Below are 22,646 nucleotides of genomic sequence, written 5' to 3' on the forward strand. Positions count from 1 at the left end.
GTACTGTCAGATTCAAGAACTATCAGGTGACAAAATGTATTGTAACAAATCCAAAAAACAATATCAACAAACATTTGGAAATAACTTTCTAATTGTATATTTCTTTCTACCCAGCTAAATGCAAGGATATTTCACACAAACTTGTAAACCGAAATCTTGCCTAAACAAACAAATACTACTCCCTGGAAGCTGTCACCTGAACAAAACCGTCCTACAAACTGACAAATTGATTGATGCAAATGAAGTGTAATGTCCCGCTACTTCCATCAATACCTGTCATCTGTGTATCCTACTCCAGCAGCCTGTAGTGTCATCTGCTGAACCAACACACTGTCAATATTATGCAAATAAATGTGCTGTTTTTGAATTTAAAACATAAAATTCAATAAGATGTTTAATGTTATACTGACTAACATCTAGCTTACTGTCTGTGCTGACATATTTTTTTCTCTTCTGAGGTCCGAGAAAAGACCCATAATCTGGGATTAGATGCAGCATTGAGATCCGCCACCAAACCAAAGTCACTGCCAGAGGACAATTTGCAACTACTAGGCTTAAAGACATGATAAAATACCAACCATCCCTCCATTCACCCACCATCCCTCCATTCACCAACCATCCCTCCATTCACCAACTATCCATCCCTCCATTCACCAACCATCCCTCCATTCACCAACCATCCCTCCATTCACCCACCATCCCTCCATTCACCAACTATCCCTCCATTCACCAACCATCCATCCCTCCATTCACCAACCATCCCTCCATTCACCAACCATCCCTCCATTCACCAACCATCCCTCCATTCACCCACCATCCCTCCATTCACCAACCATCCCTCCATTCACCCACCATCCCTCCATTCACCAACCAACCATCCCTCCACTCACCAACCAACCATCCCTCCACTCACCAACCAACCATCCCTCCACTCACCAACTAACCATCCTTCCACTCACCAACCAACCATCCCTCCACTCACCAACCAACCATCCGTCAACTCACCAACCAACCATCCCTCCATTCACCAACCAACCATCCCTCCACTCACCAACCAACCATCCGTCCACTCACCAACCAACCATCCCTCCACTCACCAACCAACCATTCCTCCTATCAAACCAGTACGCCAACAAGAGATGACCCCACATTCACCCTTGTGTCCAACAACTGTCCATACAATACAATATGTTGCCAGGCGACTGGATCAATCAGCATGAGCATAGGATTACAGTAAGTACGTCCACCTACTGAAGACTTAGGTCAATGACCTGTGTAAGTTCTGAATGAGTATCCCAGGTACAGAAGCTCACCTGCATACATGTACTTATCACTTCCGGGAAATTGTCTTACCCTTGCTCAAACCAGGGTGCCAAACTTTTATCTATTATTTGGAACATGGCCAAGCAAAATATGTTAAGAGATTACATCTTGGCCATGACTTGTTATATCTATATATACCTATCATATAACACACAACAGAGGATGACAAAGTATATTGTATTTCAATTCTTTAATTTCCTGTATTATGGTATGACTAAGAAATGTAGTTTGCTCTACCCCCATGTGTAGTGTAATAAAGTATAGTTCTTCCCTATTAAATATTAATACACTATTAAATACCACTAAACAAAGTCTATTACTACAGTAAATAAGTCATGCCATGTCATGGCACACATTTCTAGCATGCTGAATTCAACACTAACATTATGTGATATGGGAAAATAAAAAGAAAGTCTTCAATAAATGTAAATTGAAATTATCAAACAGAGCTCAGTGACGAGCTGTTCCACTGTATGCACTCTTATGGTTGGAGGCAGCACACACACAAAACAACATCCCTCCTAGTTCAGGGTTAAACAAGCATGAAATACTCATATCCCCCACCAATATGACATGTCCGGCTGTGTGCAAGTCATTTGCCCTCTGGAAACCAGTACTACCACCATTTTCAGTCCAAGTCAAAGTCGTTGCCATGGAAACTTGAAAAAAATATTTTTTTAAATTCCAAACTATCAAAAGGCACCATTTCACCACTAGACCTATCTATGTGCCAAGTTTGGTTAAGATACCACTTCGTCATAGTGTGTTATAGAAACGCTTGGAATATTCTTTGATGTGAGGGCACTGTGTAGAAATTTCACGTAGCTAGGTAGGTTGTACACAAGGAGACAAGAGCATGCCTCTTGCATCTCTCTCACATCAAAACCAGCTTTCAGGTGTGGATCACTCATCACCTCTGAATCACTGCCTTGGCCAGTCTCTGAAGCTTTTCCACTGTTGCCGCTGGGTGAACATATATCATTATCACCAACTTTTGCTATCATCACTGTATTTTTGCATCGGATACTGACCACTGCTATCATATTATATATTGCCATTGAATATTGTACCACCTCTCTATTGTGTACTGCCATTTTAATTGCTGTGCAGTAATTTGAGTTGATTTGTGAACTTAGTTAATTTTGTAATACATTTGTTGATTGTATACCACTTGTTGGTTGTTTGTTGGTTTCACTCTAAGTTCTTTTACATACAGATTTCTGGGTTAACATATTGTTTCAAGTTGGGAATTGACGCATAACAACAGTCGGTTATGAAACTCTTCAAGGAGTCTCATTCCTGTGTCCAGGGTACCAACACCAACCTCCACACCTCTGTGGCAGCCGTGGCACGGACACAGTGGTTTGTACATGTTGGGAAAACCCCGCGTCATGGGAGATTCCGGTTGACATCTTCTTGCCATATTTTCTTCCCTGGGAATGATATTCAATTATCCGACAAGTTTCTCAGTTAAAGAAACTATTTCAATGATTGAAGTGGAAACTGAAGTGGACGGCCATCATGGCTGCCAGGACTGTGATGTTTGATCACAGGGGAAGTGAACAGCGTCAAACCCATTACGACATAACTCAAAAATGTACTTTAGCTAGGATAAAGCTGCACCTTGATCTTTTAGCGAAACGTCTTAGAATTGCTATTAGTAGACTAGACATGTTATTACTATTACTTCAGATATAAGTGATGAGTGGGAGTTGTTTTATTGTAAGATAAACAACGACCACAAGCCGCTTATTCTTATATGAAATATCAAAATTATGTACATTTTCTATAAGGAAGTTGATAAAATGTACACGCTTTGAAAATATTTACCCAAATTTAAATAATGATGACTCACTGAAAAGAATCTGACCTCAGAAATGTCGTCCCAGTCCATCTTATGAAAGGTGGCTTAAATTCAGTATTTCCTGCATATTCTCACAATCCTCACGTTGATTATCTGTACCCCTTTGGGATACAATTGTTCGACCACTGCCTTTATCTGCATAGCTCAGCCACACCCATTGGGAACAACTTACTGGACGCTTCCTTCTCAAAAATAATGTCATCCAAAATATGACATCATCATTTTGCAAGTGCATATTAAAATTTCCAGAAATGACGTCATGATAGAAAAATCTTTGTCCTTCATTGTTCTTTGAGATTTATCCTGCAGCTATGTTATATATATTCATAAACTCGGCCCAAATTAAAGGCAGTAACTCAAAAGCACCTACCTCCATTTCGGCCATGCGCAGCCACTGCTTGGGGTTATCCTCGGCGGCAAGGAAGGCGATGAGGTCGAGGGCAGTGAGCCGCGTCTGTCGCCGGGACGACACAAACACCAATACTGGCTTCTCTGGGGAATGGGTCTTCACAGCTGGAAGGAAATCAGAATGGATATGAAAAAAATCCATCCTCATGCACTGTCCTTCGTTCCCTTCCAAATCGATCATTTCATTGCACTAACTATTATCATCATCAAGATGCCTGTCAATATTATCCCCAATGTAATTTTGTTCATCATCATCACCATCTTGGACATCATCCATCACACCACTATTTTCACAATCATCATCATCATCATCATCATCATCATCATCATCATCATCATCATCATCACATTGTCATGCAGCAGTATCGATCACCCCAATTATGCACCATTTAGCATCAACATCTCCCTGTCCATTCTCCATGGCGCTCTGTACAAGACAAGTTCCCCTCACCCTGGAATGTGGGTTTGTTCATGGTTGCCATGCGGGGACAGTAGTGTTGCCCTGGGAAACCATTGATGTGAACCTCCAGCGGGACGGGGCGGACAGATGGACGGAAGTTGAACAGACCCATCTGAAACATATCATTTGTCATTTTTAGTACTCAAGGCCAGAGGTTTCTTAGGTAAAGGAATAAAGAATTGAGTTTAATACATTTTCTGAACACTCCAGCAAAACATAATTTCCCAAGAGTGTGTGTGTTTGTTGTTTAATACCACACTCAGCACTATTCCAGCTATATGAGGCGGCCAGTAAATAATCTGGAGCAGAAAATCAAGTGATTCATATTGTGAGCAACAGTCCCCACTGTCGGGGTACGACCCATGAACCCAGTCACCACCAGCTCCATGAAGTCGCCTGTTATGACCAGAATAGGTTGCAAGAGACCAATGCCAGCCGGAATCCCTAATTTCCCAAGAGAAACTTAATACACCTCTACATATATATATACAGTATATAGAATTATTTTTTTTCCATTCACCTCCCTGCATATTTATATTTTGGCAAAGAAAATCTGAAGCTGACCCAATAGTTGAAAACGTCATGTCTGCTGATGTCCTACCTGTCTAATAGCTAACCAGTCAGCGAGGTCACGAGCGTTGGCCAGAGCCGTGGAGAGCCCAACGACCCTGACCTTGGTCATGGTGGTGCTGGAGATGAAGTTTGTTCGGGAAACAATGACCTCCAGAACAGGACCTCGATCATCACCTGCAGTCAAATGTTTGCAAGACATAACAATCTGGAGATAGTGACAGTATATTCTCATTCATTCATTTGTTCGTTCGTTCCTTCCTTCGCTCGTTCATGAGTGAGTGAGCCAATAGATCATTATAAACATGATAACTAATATTGCATCTATATAGTACAAGAGGATCCTATAACTTCAGGACATCAGTCTCATAATCATGATTGAGAATGTTTTGATGTCAGCAATAGGGAACGGCTTCACACATTGTGTCTCTGTGGGAAATTAAACCCTGCAGTTCCAAAACTTCCCCTAAGTTCGGAGAATGGTGAAGTATTCATCAACTTGAAACGACTGTTATGTGAATTGTGATGTTGCTTTCAGCTAACCATGGACTTTGAAACTCAGGCAGACAGAGAACAATGTGACAGGGACTCACCCAGCAGGTGGATTTCGTCTATGACCAGCAGGGCAACAGACTTGACGTAGCTACGAGTCTGCCATGACCGACTGACACCATCCCACTTCTCAGGAGTTGTCACTATCAGGTCAGCATTGGCAACAGCTCGCATGTCAGGGGTGACGTCCCCTGTCAGTTCCACCACTCTAGAAGATCCAAATACAGACATGTAGACTGTGCAGTGCTCACGTAAAGAGTCCTGTCTAAAGTGTTAGAATCATCAGTTACTGAGATTGTTGTGTACATGGTTCAATAGTTGGGACAAATCCTCCATAGAACACATTGATGCAGCGAGACAAAATTGTTGTCCAAATACAGACACACAGACAAACACAGACAAACAGAGACACAGACTGACACAGAGAGACACACAGACAAACAGAGACACAGACTGACACAGAGAGACACACACAGACACAGACTGACACGAGAGACACACAGAGACACAGACTGATACAGAGAGACACACAGAGTCACTCACAGACAGATACACAGACAGACAGATAGATACACAGACAGACAGACAGATACACAGTCAGGCAGACAGACAGACAGACAGACAGACAGATACACAGACAGACAGACAGACAGATACACAGACGGATGGACAGACAGACACGGCACGTGTTTGTCTCTGACTTACTTCTTCCCCAGCTTCTGTTCTATCCGGACCTTCCAGTCCTCCATCCTCTCCCGGACCAACGCCTTCAGCGGCGCGATGTACACCGCCTGACAATATATAAATATATATCTTCCAGTCAGTTTTAAAACAATAAACACACAGCTCTGTTGAGACACATAGGAGTGACACATGTAAGACCACCTCAATCAGACCAAGGCCACAATGGTGCATTCTTCAACCCTTCATCCTCCAACCAAACTGTAGCAAATTGGCTGAAAACTTGAGCATTTCCTCTACCATAAAGTCGGCTTTATGTCAGCCAGATGCAAGTGATGAGCGGTTCTGCTGAGTGGTCTGTGTAGAACTTGTTGTAGAGAATATATCCCACAAGTAGACAAACCATGTCTTACCAAGAACAAATGTCCGTCATCTGGCTGCTGGACCCCGCTGATGAAGATGTAGACAAGCAGGTAATGTTTACCATAATCTTTGATTATGAAAGTATCATTAGCTTGGAACTTAATATCTCTGTTTAGGGAGATTGTTAAAAATCTCCATTGCACATATACCCACCTTGTGTTTGGGGTACTGGTTGAATATCCTAAATATTGCCATCTCGGCGGCGACCGTCTTGCCGGACCCGGTGGGCGCACCAAGCAGCACATTGCAGTCACTGTGGTACAGGGTGTGGAAGATCTGGGTCTGAATGGGGTTGAAGTGGGTGAAGCGATACAGCGCCTCGTACTGAGGGTTCTTCAGGGCAGATATTGGCAATGGCTGAAGGTCAAGAAGCTCTGGAAAAAAACACAGACCGGGTACATAATAGAAAAGGTACATAAAATATATTTCCACTACTAGCTACACAAGCTGGTGACAGTCAATGAGTACAATCAGAGATGTCTATTGGTGTGTGGGGAGTGTTGTCAGTGACGTCTGCTACCTCTGTGTGTGGGGAGTACAATCAGGGACGTCTGCTACCTGTGTGTGGGGGGAGTACTGTCAGTGACGTCTGCTATCTGTGTGTGTGGGGAGTACTATCAGTGACATCTGCTACCTGTGTGTGTGGGGAGTACTGTCAGTGACATCTGCTATCTGTGTGTGGGGAGTACTGTCAGTGACGTCTGCTACCTGTGTGTGTGGGGAGTACTATCAGTGACGTCTGCTACCTGTGTGTGTGTGGGGAGTACTGTCAGTGACATCTGCTACCTGTGTGTGTGGGGAGTACAATCAGTGACGTCTGCTACCTGTGTGTGTGGGGAGTACTATCAGTGATGTCTGCTACCTGTGTGTGTGGGGAGTACTGTCAGTGACGTCTGCTATCTGTGTGTGTGGGGAGTACTATCAGTGACGTCTGCTATCTGTGTGTGTGGGGAGTACTATCAGTGACGTCTGCTATCTGTGTGTGTCGGGAGTACTATCAGTGACGTCTGCTATCTGTGTGTGTGGGGAGTACTATCAGTGACGTCTGCTATCTGTGTGTGCGGGAGTACTATCAGTGACGTCTGCTACCTGTGTGTGTGGGAGTACTTTCAGTGACATCTGCTAACTGTGGGTGTGGGGAGTACTGTCAGTGACGTCTGCTACCTGTGTGTGTGGGAGTACTTTCAGTGACATCTGCTAACTGTGGTTGTGGGGAGTACTGTCAGTGACATCTGCTAACCGTGGGTGTGGGGAGTACTATCAGTGAAGTCTGCTACCTGTGTGAGGGGGATGTCTCTCCGGCAGGATGAGATGTTGGAAGGAGATTGGAAAGACGGCCTCCGACCCCAGCCACCGGTCCGACACAGCCTTCACATAGTACTGGGTGGGCAGCGGCTCGAAGATGGGGATGGTGAACACCAAGCTCTGGGGCTCGTCCTTCACCACCTGGAGGTACATATACATCGGGTGACATGTTAGTCAACTGTTCACTTTGGGGAACTATTACACTAGACACTAAGACACTAGATAACTGCACTTTTACTTGATTAGACTTTGTAAAAAACAATGATTGTCACACATTGACTGCAGCCCCCATCCCGCTTCTAATGTCATCTTTACTCATATTTCCTCTATAACACAGCTTTATACCTATTAAACAAGGAGAGCTGTGAGAGACTAATGAACCCACAATGCAACACACCACCTACATGTTTCTTGTGGAGCAGGAAATAGTCTGAGTGGTAGATGTGGTTGTTGTCTGGGTCCTCCACCCACACCCAGAACGGCTCCGTCGCACTGCCGTGAACCTGTTGTCATAGCAACACAGCATCATGACGATGTCAATAGTCATGGTAATAAAAGTCAAAGTTACACAATACCAGGGATTTATAAGATCTAAAGCTTATGCAAGGTTCAATTAAGATTTGAATGAAATAACTGTGGACAGCTGTGTACTTCCTGCCTTGTTTGTTTGTCGTTTATTGCTGCACTTGGCAATATTCAGGATATATGATGGCAGCCTTTAAATAATCAAGTCTGGACTAGACAATCCAGTGATTGATATTATGAGCAACAATCCATGCTGTGGTACACTGACACGCCTTCAACCATTCACTGAAATGGTAAACTTCAAGGACGAAGATGTGTGTGCAGATTTGTAGGGACAGTTTGGCCAAACGCAGATTTCTGAAAGTGGCAGGGCCAGGATACAGCTGTATTCTCAGTTGGTTTGTCTCTCACCTTATCATCCCAGCTGAAGTCCGCAGTGATGGTGAGCCTCACTCGGAGAACAGTGCGTGTGATGGGCTGGATGCTGGCGTCCAGGATGAGTGCGGGAATCTGGTTGACGCACCTCTTGATGATGACGCCCATCCTGATGTGGTGGACGATGTGACCTACATAACGAAAACACCTCTGACCTTCACAAAGACATTTATAGAGTGATACAGCTCATCACCTGCTTCAGCAAAGTTCAACAGTCTCGATTATCCTCAAATAGCTTAGTGACAGACCATAGGCAGATCCAGAGGGGGGGGGGGGGGTCCAAGGTGTCCAACCCTCTCCCCCTTTTGAAAACCAAATGGATGGTTTAGGTAGTAAAATTGACTGAGTGGGGACTTTGATATTTTGGACCCCTCCCTTTTCAAAATGCTGGATCCGCCCTTACAGACCTACCGATCTCCTTGGCGTCCATGTCTTTCAGTCGGTCTATGTAGAGGTTCCTGGCCTCGATCTTGTTGAGGATCTCCTGCGAGAGGATGGGGAACTGTCGCAGTGGGTGTTCGTGAGCCCACAACCTCTTGTCCACCACCTTGCTCAGCGACAACAGCCGACTTGCCATTATTGGCCAACCCTTCTTTAGCGCCATCTCAAACAGGGCGCGCATGATCCTGGAGGCGTTCTGTGGAGAATCACAGTCTTCATTTGTTCAGACTAAGGCCGATACAATATATTTTTAGACAGCATTTACGGAGGACTTGAATGTTCAGCACATTTAGAAGGCTTTTTAGCAATATTTGGAAGCTCTTGTACTCTGACATAATTTCATGAGCTTAATAAGATTTGGTTTACTAAAACGATACATTTCTACATAATTCATTCTTGGCTCTTTAATACATTAACATGAGAATAATTCATGAAAATCATCACCAAAACAAAAGATCTAGGAATAATTTCAAAGTAACCTATCACTATTACTGCAAGTGTGTATTGTATGATGACCTGATGCTTGACGACTTACCTGACAACCCACCTGATACTTGACGACCTACCTGACAACCCACCTGATACTTGACGACCTACCTGACAACCCACCTGATACTTGACGACCTACCTGACAACCCACCTGATACTTGACGACCTACCTGACGACCTACCTGAGGCTTGACGACCTACCTGACATCCCACCTGACACCTGATGCCTGATAACCCTGCTGACGACCCACCTGATGCCTGATAACCTACCTGAGCTACGTAGGACATGTCGGAGATGAGGGAGAAGGACTCGAGTCCATGCCGCGAGACGTACGCCTGAAGCAAGATGTTCACTTTCCCGTTTGGGTTTTCCTTTCCCCCTGCCACGGGCAACTCGCACGCATCGAACATCAGGTTGTCCAGCTCATCCATCTCGTCCTCACGGACCTGCCACACAAACAGTTCATTAATGACACAAACGGGTCAATCGGGGACACAAACAGTCCATCAATGACACAAACAACCCATCAATGACACAAACAGCCCATCAATGACACAATCAGCCCATCAATGACACAATCTGCCTATCAATGACACAAACAGCCTATAAATGACACAAACTGCCCATCAATGACACAAACAGCCTATCAATGACACAAACAGCCTATCAATGACACAATCAGCCCATCAATGACACAAACAGCCCATCAATGACACAAACAGCTCATCAATGATACAAACAGCCCATCAATGACACAAACAGTCCATCAATGACACAAACAGCCCATCAATGACACAAACAGTCCATCAATGACACAAACAGCCCATCAATGACACAAACAGTCCATCACTGACACAAACAGCCCATCAATGACACAAACAGCCAATCAATGACACAAACAGCCCATCAATGACACAAACAGCTCATCAATGATACAAACAGCCTATCAATGACACAAACAGCCCATCAATGACACAAACAGCCCATCAATGACACAAACAGTCCATCGATGACACAAACAGCCCATCAATGACACAAACAGCCCATCAATGACACAAACAGCTCATCAATGATACAAACAGCCTATCAATGACACAAACAGCCCATCAATGACACAAACAGCCCATCAATGACACAAACAGTCCATCGATGACACAAACAGCCCATCAATGACACAAACAGCCCATCAATGACACAAACAGCCCATCAATGACACAAACAGCCCATCAATGACACAATCAGCCCATCAATGACACAATCAGCCCATCAATGACACAATCAGCCCATCAATGACACAAACAGCCCATCAATGACACAATCAGCCCATCAATGACACAATCAGCCCATCAATGACACAATCAGCCCATCAATGACACAAACAGCCCATCAATTACACAATCAGCCCATCAATGACACAAACAGCCAATCAATGACAGTAAGCCAGCGTTGGTTTTCATATTTTTCTAAGTACTAACACAAGGTATGTTTTTGTGATGGTTCAAATAAGAACATGAAGAAAAAAATGACATGATTTCTGAAGTGAACTCAAATCTCAGAAAAATTTAAAATAAATTAAAGGAGTTAAATTACATGCCAAATGTTACTTCCCTTACTGTATAGATCATGTGACCTAGGTTCCATCACGGACTAGTTAGACCGGAAGGAAGGAAGGCAGCATTCAGTGGTGCAGGTTCATTCATATTGGAGAATTTTGGTTTTGTCAATAAGTAAACCAAATAAATAATAACAAAACTTTGAAAAGGTGAAATATTTAAGTGATTAACACTTTTTGTTATTTGAAAAAGGAAATACCAAGTTGTGTGTTTAAGAATGGACATGACAATAAACTTCACTGTTAAATATTATCAGAGTACATTTGAAACTTGCACCAGAAAAGACCTTATTGAGTACTGACCTTGATTTGTTGGAACTCCTGCGACTTGGCCAAGACGTTAAACACATCCGGTTCCGCCATATGGGGCTTGAAGAACTCGTTGATTGTCTGAAAACAGAATACGATGTGACAGTGAGGAGAAACAGCTCCATGAGACAATGACGAATGGTTTTTCTTGTGTCGCAGTCTACAATATTAGGCTCCATGATGGTGATCTGACAACACAGTCTGGGCCAGGCAAACCATTAGGCTTGGTTCTCAGGCACCGCCTGCATCATAATAAAGTTCGCCTCACATTTCGTTTCTATTTCCATTTAATTTTGTTTTTTAAATCCTTCAATATTCCAGGTCCAACGATAGTCAAATACTGTATTCCAGTATTTTAGTTACAAGTAATACATTTGTGTAGGTAGGCCCTTTCCCATGTTGATTGTACACAATTGTTTACTAAGTTACACAACTGTTTATTTGGTAACACACTAGTTGGAACAACACCCCAAAAACGACACCGACTGCCCGCACTATAGTTTCAAAAACTGTCAGGGTATATCTCACCTCCATGGTGTCGTACTTGATGTAGAAGTGGCTGGCAATGCGGCCAAAGTCTGTGGAGGAGAAGTAGGAGGTCCTCTCGTCGAATCTGACCATCATGGCTTTGTCCAACTTGCGTCCAGCTTCCGTGATGAGGTCACACCGGTGGACCTCCAAGCTCGGATCGTCCTGGAGAAGACAAACACATTACTGACATAGTAATCCCGTATTGCAAACATCACGTGTGGCCCACCTGGAGGACAGGAACCTCATGGGTCCAAGGATACAACTGTGCTATGACGTCATTTAGATGTTTGACGTCAACTTACTTCAGTGAAGATCGATATGTGTGATGTCATGTATCTCTGTGATAAATATGAATTGAAGCTTGTGAATTGTATTTTTGTCATTTATGAAACGCTGTAGTTTGAAAACATAATGACAAGTCAAAGGTCCCATACCTCATGGTTGGTCACATATATTACTAGGAATACAATTTTCATTATGTGAGCCTCATGATATTAAAATACACAATCGTAATGATCCTGTATCATCTTCTGACAAAAATAACAGTTTGAGATGTTTTTTCACTCCCTGAAGTAACCTTAGAAACTACGTATGAATACAATTTTAAAAAGATTGTAAAGGTCAAAGTCACATTCATTTTTCTTCACTATAGAGAACTGTCCCACTTATTTCATCGTGCCAAATGTTTTACAGAAATGTTTGTACAGGGAAACTCCTACAGGAAACCCTTAAATTTTGTCAGTCACTGAATTAGAACTCAAGATTGTCTCTACTGAACTGTTGAGGTTGTATCGTCATTGTTGTCCCCAGGGTGCATGGAGTTTACAGCTTGTGCCACAGTTGAATACATCACTCTTCAGAAGTCTATTGGGGCATCCTACTGAACTTAATCATGCAGTGAAGCTGAGCATTGCAGAGTTGTCCCCCTTTACAAGTGACCATGCTTTGGTCAACAGGTGGCATTATCAGACTGCCTCCTGCACATGCGGCACAACATCGACATGAAGAATATAGTGTAACAAAACCAAACACATCTAGACAAAAAAACAAAGAGGCACTGTAGCTCTCCCGGTATTTTCTTATGTTTGTAACCATGGTACCATTAGATGTCAAAACGAAGAATGAAACATTTTTTTTTAACAATTAACAATTAAAATGTAGAGAATAGGTCTGGGATGGGTTACTCGGGTACTTGGGTCGGGTGGGTCCCACAGGAACCCGGAACTGTGGTTAGTCACGTGATATATTGTTTCATGACAAAGACTCACTACAGCTCAGTTGTTACAATACAAGTCACTAATGTTTGCATTTCTCTCTGACGATGCACACATTCCTTTTGACTTGCATAAGTTTGAGTAAAGATAAAGCTTCAGTCAACTTCAGTGTATGCATGATCGGATCCTTTTGTTCCCAACTCTTTGAGACCTGCAGTGGGTACCCTGGTAGGGTCAGGTAATAGGGGGTCGGGTTCCTGGGTAGTAAATGTGGACTCGTCCCAACCCCAGAAGATAAGTATTTACACAACCCACCAATTCACAGTGAATCAAACCAGACACTGATACATCAGTGAAAGGTGGCTCACTGGGTAGCCTTTTTGAATGCCTGCCATGCCTGCCTGACTTTAATTGGAAAAGACTTCTGTCAGCAGATGTCATGACATTATTTCTGGTTCCCCACACAGACTCCCAGCCTTGTCTAACCTGGAATGGTGGAATCCCAATTAAGATGTCATGTTGAAAGCGTAGTCCAAATAACATTACCAACACATCTTCAAAATGGCCGCCATGGCATCCATGTTGAAAAAATGAGAACTGTAAGAGTCAGTGACACAGCCTTTATGGTCCAAGATGTTTTGTTCAGGTGAGCTAACAAATCAACTCAGGAAAATAAAAGAAACAGGCTTACAGAAACCCTGCAACCATGGTTGCATATGTCTGAAAGTGAGTGAGCCGTAGTGTTGGCAGTCTAAACTCAGCACTAAACCAGCAAGTACCTGGACGACGCCGTACGGGATGCCGTAAGCCAGGGGGTTGATCCTCATCCGGACGTACAGGTACGTGTAGCTCAGCCATTTGACTGCCTCCTCCATGTTGGTCACCGTGCCCAGCGCAACCTGAAATAAAGTCAGAGAAATGTCAGCAAGGGACATTCCCATTTTTAGCATTAATTTCATGATTTATAGTATGTCCACTCACTGAACAGAAGTGAAAGGGTGAATGTTGTTTTTTGACCGTAAGAAATTAACCAACTGTCTCACAGCAGCTTGTAGATATTTCAGGGGAAGGCGAACCAGTGATTGAGGGTATGAATCTCCAGAATCTACATGAGACAATGGATCGGAGGTAAATGAAGGATTGGAGAAAACACGCTTACGAAGTTTTGGTAGACAGAGCATGCCCTGGGGAGAGGGAAAAACCAAGGGGGCGAAGCCCCCGCAGTTTTTCCCGACCCCAAGGGCATGCTCTGTCTACCAAAACCGAGGGAAAGTGTTTTTCCATACTTATAAACCGTCTAAATTGATTAAATGTTATAACGAGCATCTATAAATGAGGCGCTTCATTAGAGCCCTTCTTGAAGACGTGATATCATAACTTGCACGTGAAATTCGCTGACTTGCCAGGCGGTCAAGAGCACTTTGATGTGTCAACAACAAAACACAACTAAAATACTTACTTTTAAATGAAAGTGAAATCTTCGGTCTCTAAATGTTTGTGTTGCAATATTCCACTTCTTTAAAACTTTTCAAAACGAAAATTCGCAAATTTAAAAGGTGTCTTTTGCTTTACACGATTTACGACTTTAAACAATCCAATTAATACATAGAGGTAGTTGTGACATAACGGCTAGCAATGACTTCACGTGCAAATTGTGCAGCATTGATAAGCACTTGTTTAAAAGCACGTGTTTTGAAACCTCGCTGTCCTTTCACCAGAGACTCTGAAGTGGAAAGATGAGCGACGACAACTTTCATTTTGTTACCCAGTCTTCATTCACTGTACACATGACATTCAATTTTAATTGAATTAAAATTTTGAATTGCTACGTGTAGTCATTTTTTCAGTTACTTGGTTAAACCTGGGATTTGAGGTTTTACATTCAAAGTAAAACCTCCAGAACGAAAATAAAACCTCATGATAGGTTTTACTTTGAAAGTAAAACCTCACAATAGGTTTTACTTTGAAAGTAAAACCTCACAATAGGTTTTAATGCCTATAGAAAGAACTCTCTTACTTAATAGAGATTCCAATGAATAGGTTTATAACTCTAGTGAAAACCCTACCTCAGCATTGAGATTGTCTGTGAGGCTGTTGATAAACTCTAGTGAAAACCCTACCTCAGCATTGAGATTGTCTGTGAGACTGTTGATGAACTGTAGTGAAAACCCTACCTCAGCATTGAGATTGTCTGTGAGACTGTTGATAAACTCTAGTGAAAACCCTACCTCAGCATTGAGACTGTCTGTGAGGCTGTTGATAAACTGTAGTGAAAACCCTACCTCAGCATTGAGATTGTCTGTGAGACTGTTGATGAACTGTATAGTGAAAAACCTACCTCAGCATTGAGATTGTCTGTGAGACTGTTGATGAACTGTATAGTGAAAACCCTACCTCAGCATTGAGATTGTCTGTGAGACTGTTGATAAACTGTATAGTGAAAACCCTACCTCAGCATTGAGATTGTCTGTGAGACTGTTGATGAACTGTATAGTGAAAACCCTACCTCAGCATTGAGATTGTCTGTGAGACTGTTGATGAACTGTATAGTGAAAACCCTACCTCAGCATTGAGATTGTCTGTGAGGCTGTTGATAAACTCTAGTGAAAACCCTACCTCAGCATTGAGATTGTCTGTGAGGCTGTTGATAAACTCTAGTGAAACCCTACCTCAGTATTGAGATTGTCTGTGAGACTGTTGATAAACTCTAGCGAAAACCCTACCTCAGCATTGAGATTGTCTGAGACTGTTGATAAACTCTAGTGAAAACCCTACCTCAGCATTGAGATTGTCTGTGAGGCTGTTGATAAACTCTAGTGAAACCCTACCTCAGCATTGAGATTGTCTGTGAGACTGTTGATGAACTGTACTGTGAAAACCCTACCTCAGCATTGAGATTGTCTGTGAGACTGTTGATGAACTGTAGTGAAAACCCTACCTCAGCATTTAGATTGTCTGTGAGACTGTTGATGAACTGTATAGTGAAAACCCTACCTCAGCATTGAGATTGTCTGTGAGACTGTTGATGAACTGTATAGTGAAAACCCTACCTCAGCATTGAGATTGTCTGTGAGGCTGTTGATAAACTCTAGTGAAAACCCTACCTCAGCATTGAGATTGTCTGTGAGGCTGTTGATAAACTCTAGTGAAACCCTACCTCAGCATTGAGATTGTCTGTGAGACTGTTGATAAACTCTAGCGAAAACCCTACCTCAGCATTGAGATTGTCTGTGAGACTGTTGATAAACTCTAGTGAAAACCCTACCTCAGCATTGAGATTGTCTGTGAGGCTGTTGATAAACTCTAGTGAAACCCTACCTCAGCATTGAGATTGTCTGTGAGACTGTTGATGAACTGTATAGTGAAAACCCTACCTCAGCATTGAGATTGTCTGTGAGACTGTTGATGAACTCTAGTGAAAACCCTACCTCAGCATTGAGATTGTCTGTGAGGCTGTTGATAAACTCTAGTGAAAACCCTACCTCAGCATTGAGATTGTCTGTGAGACTGTTGATAAACTCTAGTGAAACCCTACCTCAGCATTGAGATTGTCTGTGAGACTGTTGATGAACTGTATAGTGAAAACCCTACCTCAGTATTGAGATTGTCTGTGAGACTGTTGATAAACTCTAGCGAAAACCCTACCTCAGCATTGAGATTGTCTGTGAGGCTGTTGATAAACTCTAGTGAAAACCCTACCTCAGCATTGAGATTGTCTGTGAGACTGTTGATGAACTGTATAGTGAAAACCCTACCTCAGCATTGAGATTGTCTGTGAGGCTGTTGATAAACTCTAGTGAAACCCTACCTCAGCATTGAGATTGTCTGTGAGACTGTTGATGAACTGTATAGTGAAAACCCTACCTCAGCATTGAGATTGTCTGTGAGACTGTTGATGAACTCTAGTGAAAACCCTACCTCAGCATTGAGATTGTCTGTGAGGCTGTTGATAAACTCTAGCGAAAACCCTACCTCAGCATTGAGATTGTCTGTGAGGCTGTTGATAAACTCTAGTGAAACCCTACCTCAGCATTGAGATTGTCTGTGAGACTGTTGATGAACTGTATAGTGAAAACCCTACCTCAGCATTGAGATTGTCTGTGAGACTGTTGATAAACTGTATAGTGAAAACCCTACCTCAGCATTTAGATTGTCTGTGAGGCTGTTGATAAACTCTAGTGAAAACCCTACCTCAGCATTGAGATTGTCCGTGAGGCCGTTGATAAACTCTAGTGAAAACCCTACCTCAGCATTGAGATTGTCTGTGAGACTGTTGATAAACTGTAGTGAAAACCCTACCTCAGCATTGAGATTGTCTGTGAGGCTGTTGATAAACTCTAGTGAAACCCTACCTCAGCATTGAGATTGTCTGTGAGACTGTTGATGAACTGTATAGTGAAAACCCTACCTCAGCATTGAGATTGTCTGTGAGACTGTTGATAAACTCTAGCGAAAACCCTACCTCAGCATTGAGATTGTCTGTGAGACTGTTGATAAACTCTAGTGAAAACCCTACCTCAGCATTGAGATTGTCTGTGAGGCTGTTGATAAACTCTAGTGAAAACCCTACCTCAGCATTGAGATTGTCTGTGAGACTGTTGATAAACTCTAGTGAAACCCTACCTCAGCATTGAGATTGTCTGTGAGACTGTTGATGAACTGTATAGTGAAAACCCTACCTCAGTATTGAGATTGTCTGTGAGACTGTTGATAAACTCTAGCGAAAACCCTACCTCAGCATTGAGATTGTCTGTGAGGCTGTTGATAAACTCTAGTGAAAACCCTACCTCAGCATTGAGATTGTCTGTGAGACTGTTGATGAACTGTATAGTGAAAACCCTACCTCAGCATTGAGATTGTCTGTGAGACTGTTGATAAACTCTAGTGAAACCCTACCTCAGCATTGAGATTGTCTGTGAGACTGTTGATGAACTGTATAGTGAAAACCCTACCTCAGCATTGAGATTGTCTGTGAGACTGTTGATGAACTCTAGTGAAAACCCTACCTCAGCATTGAGATTGTCTGTGAGGCTGTTGATAAACTCTAGCGAAAACCCTACCTCAGCATTGAGATTGTCTGTGAGGCTGTTGATAAACTCTAGTGAAACCCTACCTCAGCATTGAGATTGTCTGTGAGACTGTTGATGAACTGTATAGTGAAAACCCTACCTCAGCATTGAGATTGTCTGTGAGACTGTTGATAAACTGTATAGTGAAAACCCTACCTCAGCATTGAGATTGTCTGTGAGGCTGTTGATAAACTCTAGTGAAAACCCTACCTCAGCATTGAGATTGTCCGTGAGGCCGTTGATAAACTCTAGTGAAAACCCTACCTCAGCATTGAGATTGTCTGTGAGACTGTTGATAAACTGTAGTGAAAACCCTACCTCAGCATTGAGATTGTCTGTGAGGCTGTTGATAAACTCTAGTGAAACCCTACCTCAGCATTGAGATTGTCTGTGAGACTGTTGATGAACTGTATAGTGAAAACCCTACTTCAGCATTGAGATTGTCTGTGAGACTGTTGATAAACTCTAGCGAAAACCCTACCTCAGCATTGAGATTGTCTGTGAGACTGTTGATAAACTCTAGTGAAAACCCTACCTCAGCATTGAGATTGTCTATGAGGCTGTTGATAAACTCTAGTGAAACCCTACCTCAGCATTGAGATTGTCTGTGAGACTGTTGATGAACTGTATAGTGAAAACCCTACCTCAGCATTGAGATTGTCTGTGAGACTGTTGATAAACTGTATAGTGAAAACCCTACCTCAGCATTGAGATTGTCTGTGAGACTGTTGATGAACTGTATAGTGAAAACCCTACCTCAGCATTGAGATTGTCTGTGAGACTGTTGATGAACTGGCTCTCGATGGGGTTCTGTCTGGTCATCAGGGACAGATAGTGGCTCAGCTTGTCATGGGTTGTGATGATTGTGCCATGACCGAACTTGTCAAACTGGGGTCGACCAGCGCGACCGAAGATCTGCATCACGTCCAGGATTCCTAAGTCTACGAAGGAGCCTCGCTTCGCATCGTACAGTTGCGTGCCCTGAACATCAAACATTCAACAGATACAGAAGAGAAATATTAGACACACTATATTTCAAGATTAAGACAAAAAGTCAAAATTTACATCAACATTCTCCTAGATTACCATGTTTGTTTCTTGCTTAGCAATCTAATGGGAGGAAAGAAGAAAGGAGCTGCCTATCCTCTACCACACAACAGACAGCCACAGTATGATAAATAGAGGATATTTCATGTGTTAAGTGAAATATCAAGTTTCTCTTATCAAGTGACTGGGGTGAACGGAGATATTTTCCTGAGTGGCGTAGCCACTAGTTAACATAACTCCTTTTCCTCCGTCACGAGATGAGTGAAACATGCTATTTCACGAGACACATGGAATATCCTATTTATTATATTCATTTTGTGTAGTTGTCTACAGGAAAACTAAATTATTTCATCAAAAATGTAAAACCTTGAAACGTAAATTCTCCCTACCTAACACAGAGGGATGGGTCACCATCCCTATTTGCGACTAAAAAAGTAGTCTCAGGTTGGAAAAATCATAAAAGATATAAACAAAAGTAACCAAAAATATTTAGGATGATAAAAATTCTGTATCATACATGTAGATATGAGTAGATACAAAATCAACTGTAACAAAACTATTCTTGAAAACGTTGAGACCGCTGTTGGAAGCGAAAGAATACACGCTGGTCAAGTAACAAAAATGGCATGAAGGTCTCCATTGACCAGTTAAGTGAGAAATTTACAGTTTATAATGGAACATTTTCAAGAGAATAACAAACGCCATGAAGCAATATTAAATGACCATCTGTCATTCTTTTGACTTGTCAACGTGGAACTAAGGTATAAAGTAAGTCAACAGTTTGTGAACGGGGCAGACACTTACGATAAAGTGAGTATATTTCCGTCAAAGTGTTATGTTCACAGCAGTGAAATATCATTTGTTATATTCACTGCAATTAAACCTCGGAAAACTCATTCCTTCACACTTAAGTATCTCATAAGGTAAAATAAACTATATCAGTGATGACATGGTCATGCACAAACCATGTTGCCGGTGTTAACATCATCTGCTGTATCATGGCCGAACAATCACCCACCTTGATGATGACAGCGTGGGCGGGCAGATTGACCCCCCACGCCAGGGTGGCCGTACACACCAACACCTTGATGTGGCCATCGCTGAAGTACCGCTCGACCAGGTTCCGGTCCTGGCGCAGCATCCCGGCATGATGCATGCTGAAGCCGTCCGGGAACAGGTCCTTCAGCTGCTTGTTCCTGGACCTCAGCAACTGTGGCAGAACACCAGGGAGGGGTTAGTGTGGCAGAACACCAGGGAGGGGTTAGTGTTGTAGAACACCAGGGAGGGGTTAGTGTGGTAGATCACCAGGGAGGGGTAAGTGTGGCAGAACACCAGGGAGGGGTTAGTGTGGTAGAACACCAGGGAGGGGTTAGTGTGGTCGACACCAGGGAGGGGTTAGTGTGGCAGAACACCAGGGAGGGGTTAGTGTGGCAGAACATGAGGGAGGGGTTAGTGTGGTAGAACACCAGGGAGGGGTTAGTGTGGTAGAACACCAGGGAGGGGTTAGTGTGGTAGAACACCAGGGAGGGGTTAGTGTGGCAGAACACCAGGGAGGGGTTAGTGTGGCAGAACACAAGGGAGGGGTTAGTGTTCAAGAAGGGGAGGGGTTAGAGTGGTAGAACATCAGGGAGGGGTTAGTGTGTTACAAAATCAGGAGGGGATAGTGTGGTATAACACCAGGGAGGGGTTAGTGTGGCAGAACACCAAGGAGGGGGTAGTGTGGCAGAACATCAGGATGGGGTTAGTGTTCCAGAAGGGGAGGGTTTAGAGTGGTAGAACATCAGGGAGGGGTTAGTGTGGTACAACATCAGGACAGGATAGTGTGGTATAACACCAGGAAGGGGTTAGTGTGGCAGAACATCAGGGAGGGGTTAGTGTGGCAGAACATCAGGGAGGGGTTAGTGTGGTATAACACCAGGAAGGGGTTAGTGTGACAGAACATCAGGGAGGGGGTAGTGTGGCAGAACCCCAGGGAGGGGGTAGTGTGGGTTAGTATAGTAGGTTAGGGGAGGGGTTAGTGTGGTACATCATCAGGGAGGGGTTAGTGTGGTATAACACCAGGGAGGGGTTAGTGTGGCAGAACACCAGGGAGAGGGTAGTGTAGCAGAACATCAGGGAGGGAAAAGTGTGGTATAACATCAGGGAGGGGATAGTGTGGTATAACATCAGGGAGAGGATAGTGTGGTATAACATCAGGGAGGGGTTAGTGTGGTACAACATCAGGGAGGGGTTAGTGTGGTATAACATCAGGGAGAGGATAGTGTGGTATAACATCAGAGAGGGGGTAGTGTAGCATAACATCAGGGAGAGGATAGTGTGGTATTACATCAGGGAGGGGTTAGTGTGGTACAACATCAGGGAGGGGATAGTGTGGTATAACATCAGGGAGGGGATAGTGTGTAACAACATCAGGGAGGGGTTAGTTTGGTATAACATCAGGAAGGGGTTAGTGTGGTACAACATCAGGGAGGGGTTATTGTGGTATAACATCAGGGAGAGGATAGTGTGGTATAACATCAGGGAGGGGTTAGTGTGGTATAGCATCAGGGAGAGGATAGTGTGGTACAACATCAGGGAGGGGATAGTGTGGTATAACATCAGGGAGGGGTTAGTGTAGTACAACATCAGGGAGGGGAAAGTGTGGTACAACATCAGGGAGGGGTTAGTGTGGTATAACATCAGGGAGGGGTTAGTGTAGCAGAACATCAGGGAGGGGATAGTGTGGTATAACATCAGGGAGGGGTTACTGTGGTATAACATCAGGAAGGGGTTAGTGTGGCAGAACACCAGGGAGGGGTTAGTGTGGTAGGACACCAAGGAGGGGTTAGTGTGGTCGACACCAGGGAGGGGTTAGTGTGGCAGAACACCAGGGAGGGGTTAGTGTGGCAGAACATGAGGGAGGGGTTAGTGTGGTAGAACACCAGGGAGGGGTTAGTGTGGTAGAACACCAGGGAGGGGTTAGTGTGGTAGAACACCAGGGAGGGGTTAGTGTGGTAGAACACCAGGGAGGGGTTAGTGTGGCAGAACACCAGGGAGGGGTTAGTGTGGTAGAACACCAGGGAGGGGTTAGTGTGGTCGACACCAGGGAGGGGTTAGTGTGGCAGAACACCAGGGAGGGGTTAGTGTGGCAGAACATGAGGGAGGGGTTAGTGTGGTAGAACACCAGGGAGGGGTTAGTGTGGTAGAACACCAGGGAGGGGTTAGTGTGGTAGAACACCAGGGAGGGGTTATTGTGGTATAACATCAGGGAGAGGATAGTGTGGTATAACATCAGGGAGGGGATAGTGTGGTACAACATCAGGGAGGGGTTAGTGTGGTACAACATCAGGGAGGGGTTAGTGTGGTACAACATCAGTTAGGGATTAGTGTAGAAGAACATCAGGGAGG

The 22,646-nt window shown here is 43.6% G+C and overlaps 1 protein-coding gene across 2 annotated transcripts in view; it reads right to left on the reverse strand.

Moving 5' to 3' along the window:
* Positions 1 to 22,646, reverse strand: part of LOC124112359 (activating signal cointegrator 1 complex subunit 3-like) — a 265,355-nt gene that overhangs the window by 227,852 nt on the left and 14,857 nt on the right. For both annotated transcript variants that reach the window (XM_048383405.1, XM_048383406.1), the window contains 16 exons: positions 20,278 to 20,469; positions 18,969 to 19,193; positions 13,923 to 14,042; positions 11,927 to 12,091; positions 11,393 to 11,479; positions 9,747 to 9,923; positions 8,958 to 9,183; positions 8,523 to 8,677; positions 7,991 to 8,089; positions 7,559 to 7,727; positions 6,435 to 6,655; positions 5,883 to 5,968; positions 5,219 to 5,385; positions 4,657 to 4,802; positions 4,047 to 4,167; positions 3,558 to 3,700 (listed from right to left, as the gene is read on the reverse strand). In XM_048383405.1, coding sequence (XP_048239362.1) covers positions 3,558 to 3,700; positions 4,047 to 4,167; positions 4,657 to 4,802; positions 5,219 to 5,385; positions 5,883 to 5,968; positions 6,435 to 6,655; positions 7,559 to 7,727; positions 7,991 to 8,089; positions 8,523 to 8,677; positions 8,958 to 9,183; positions 9,747 to 9,923; positions 11,393 to 11,479; positions 11,927 to 12,091; positions 13,923 to 14,042; positions 18,969 to 19,193; positions 20,278 to 20,469 — 2,499 coding nt within the window. The remainder of the gene's footprint in view (positions 1 to 3,557; positions 3,701 to 4,046; positions 4,168 to 4,656; positions 4,803 to 5,218; positions 5,386 to 5,882; positions 5,969 to 6,434; positions 6,656 to 7,558; positions 7,728 to 7,990; positions 8,090 to 8,522; positions 8,678 to 8,957; positions 9,184 to 9,746; positions 9,924 to 11,392; positions 11,480 to 11,926; positions 12,092 to 13,922; positions 14,043 to 18,968; positions 19,194 to 20,277; positions 20,470 to 22,646) is intronic.

This window comes from Haliotis rufescens, unplaced genomic scaffold, assembly GCF_023055435.1.
Source record: "Haliotis rufescens isolate VD_foot unplaced genomic scaffold, xgHalRufe1.0.p SCAF_48, whole genome shotgun sequence".
NCBI lineage: Eukaryota > Metazoa > Mollusca > Gastropoda > Lepetellida > Haliotidae > Haliotis > Haliotis rufescens.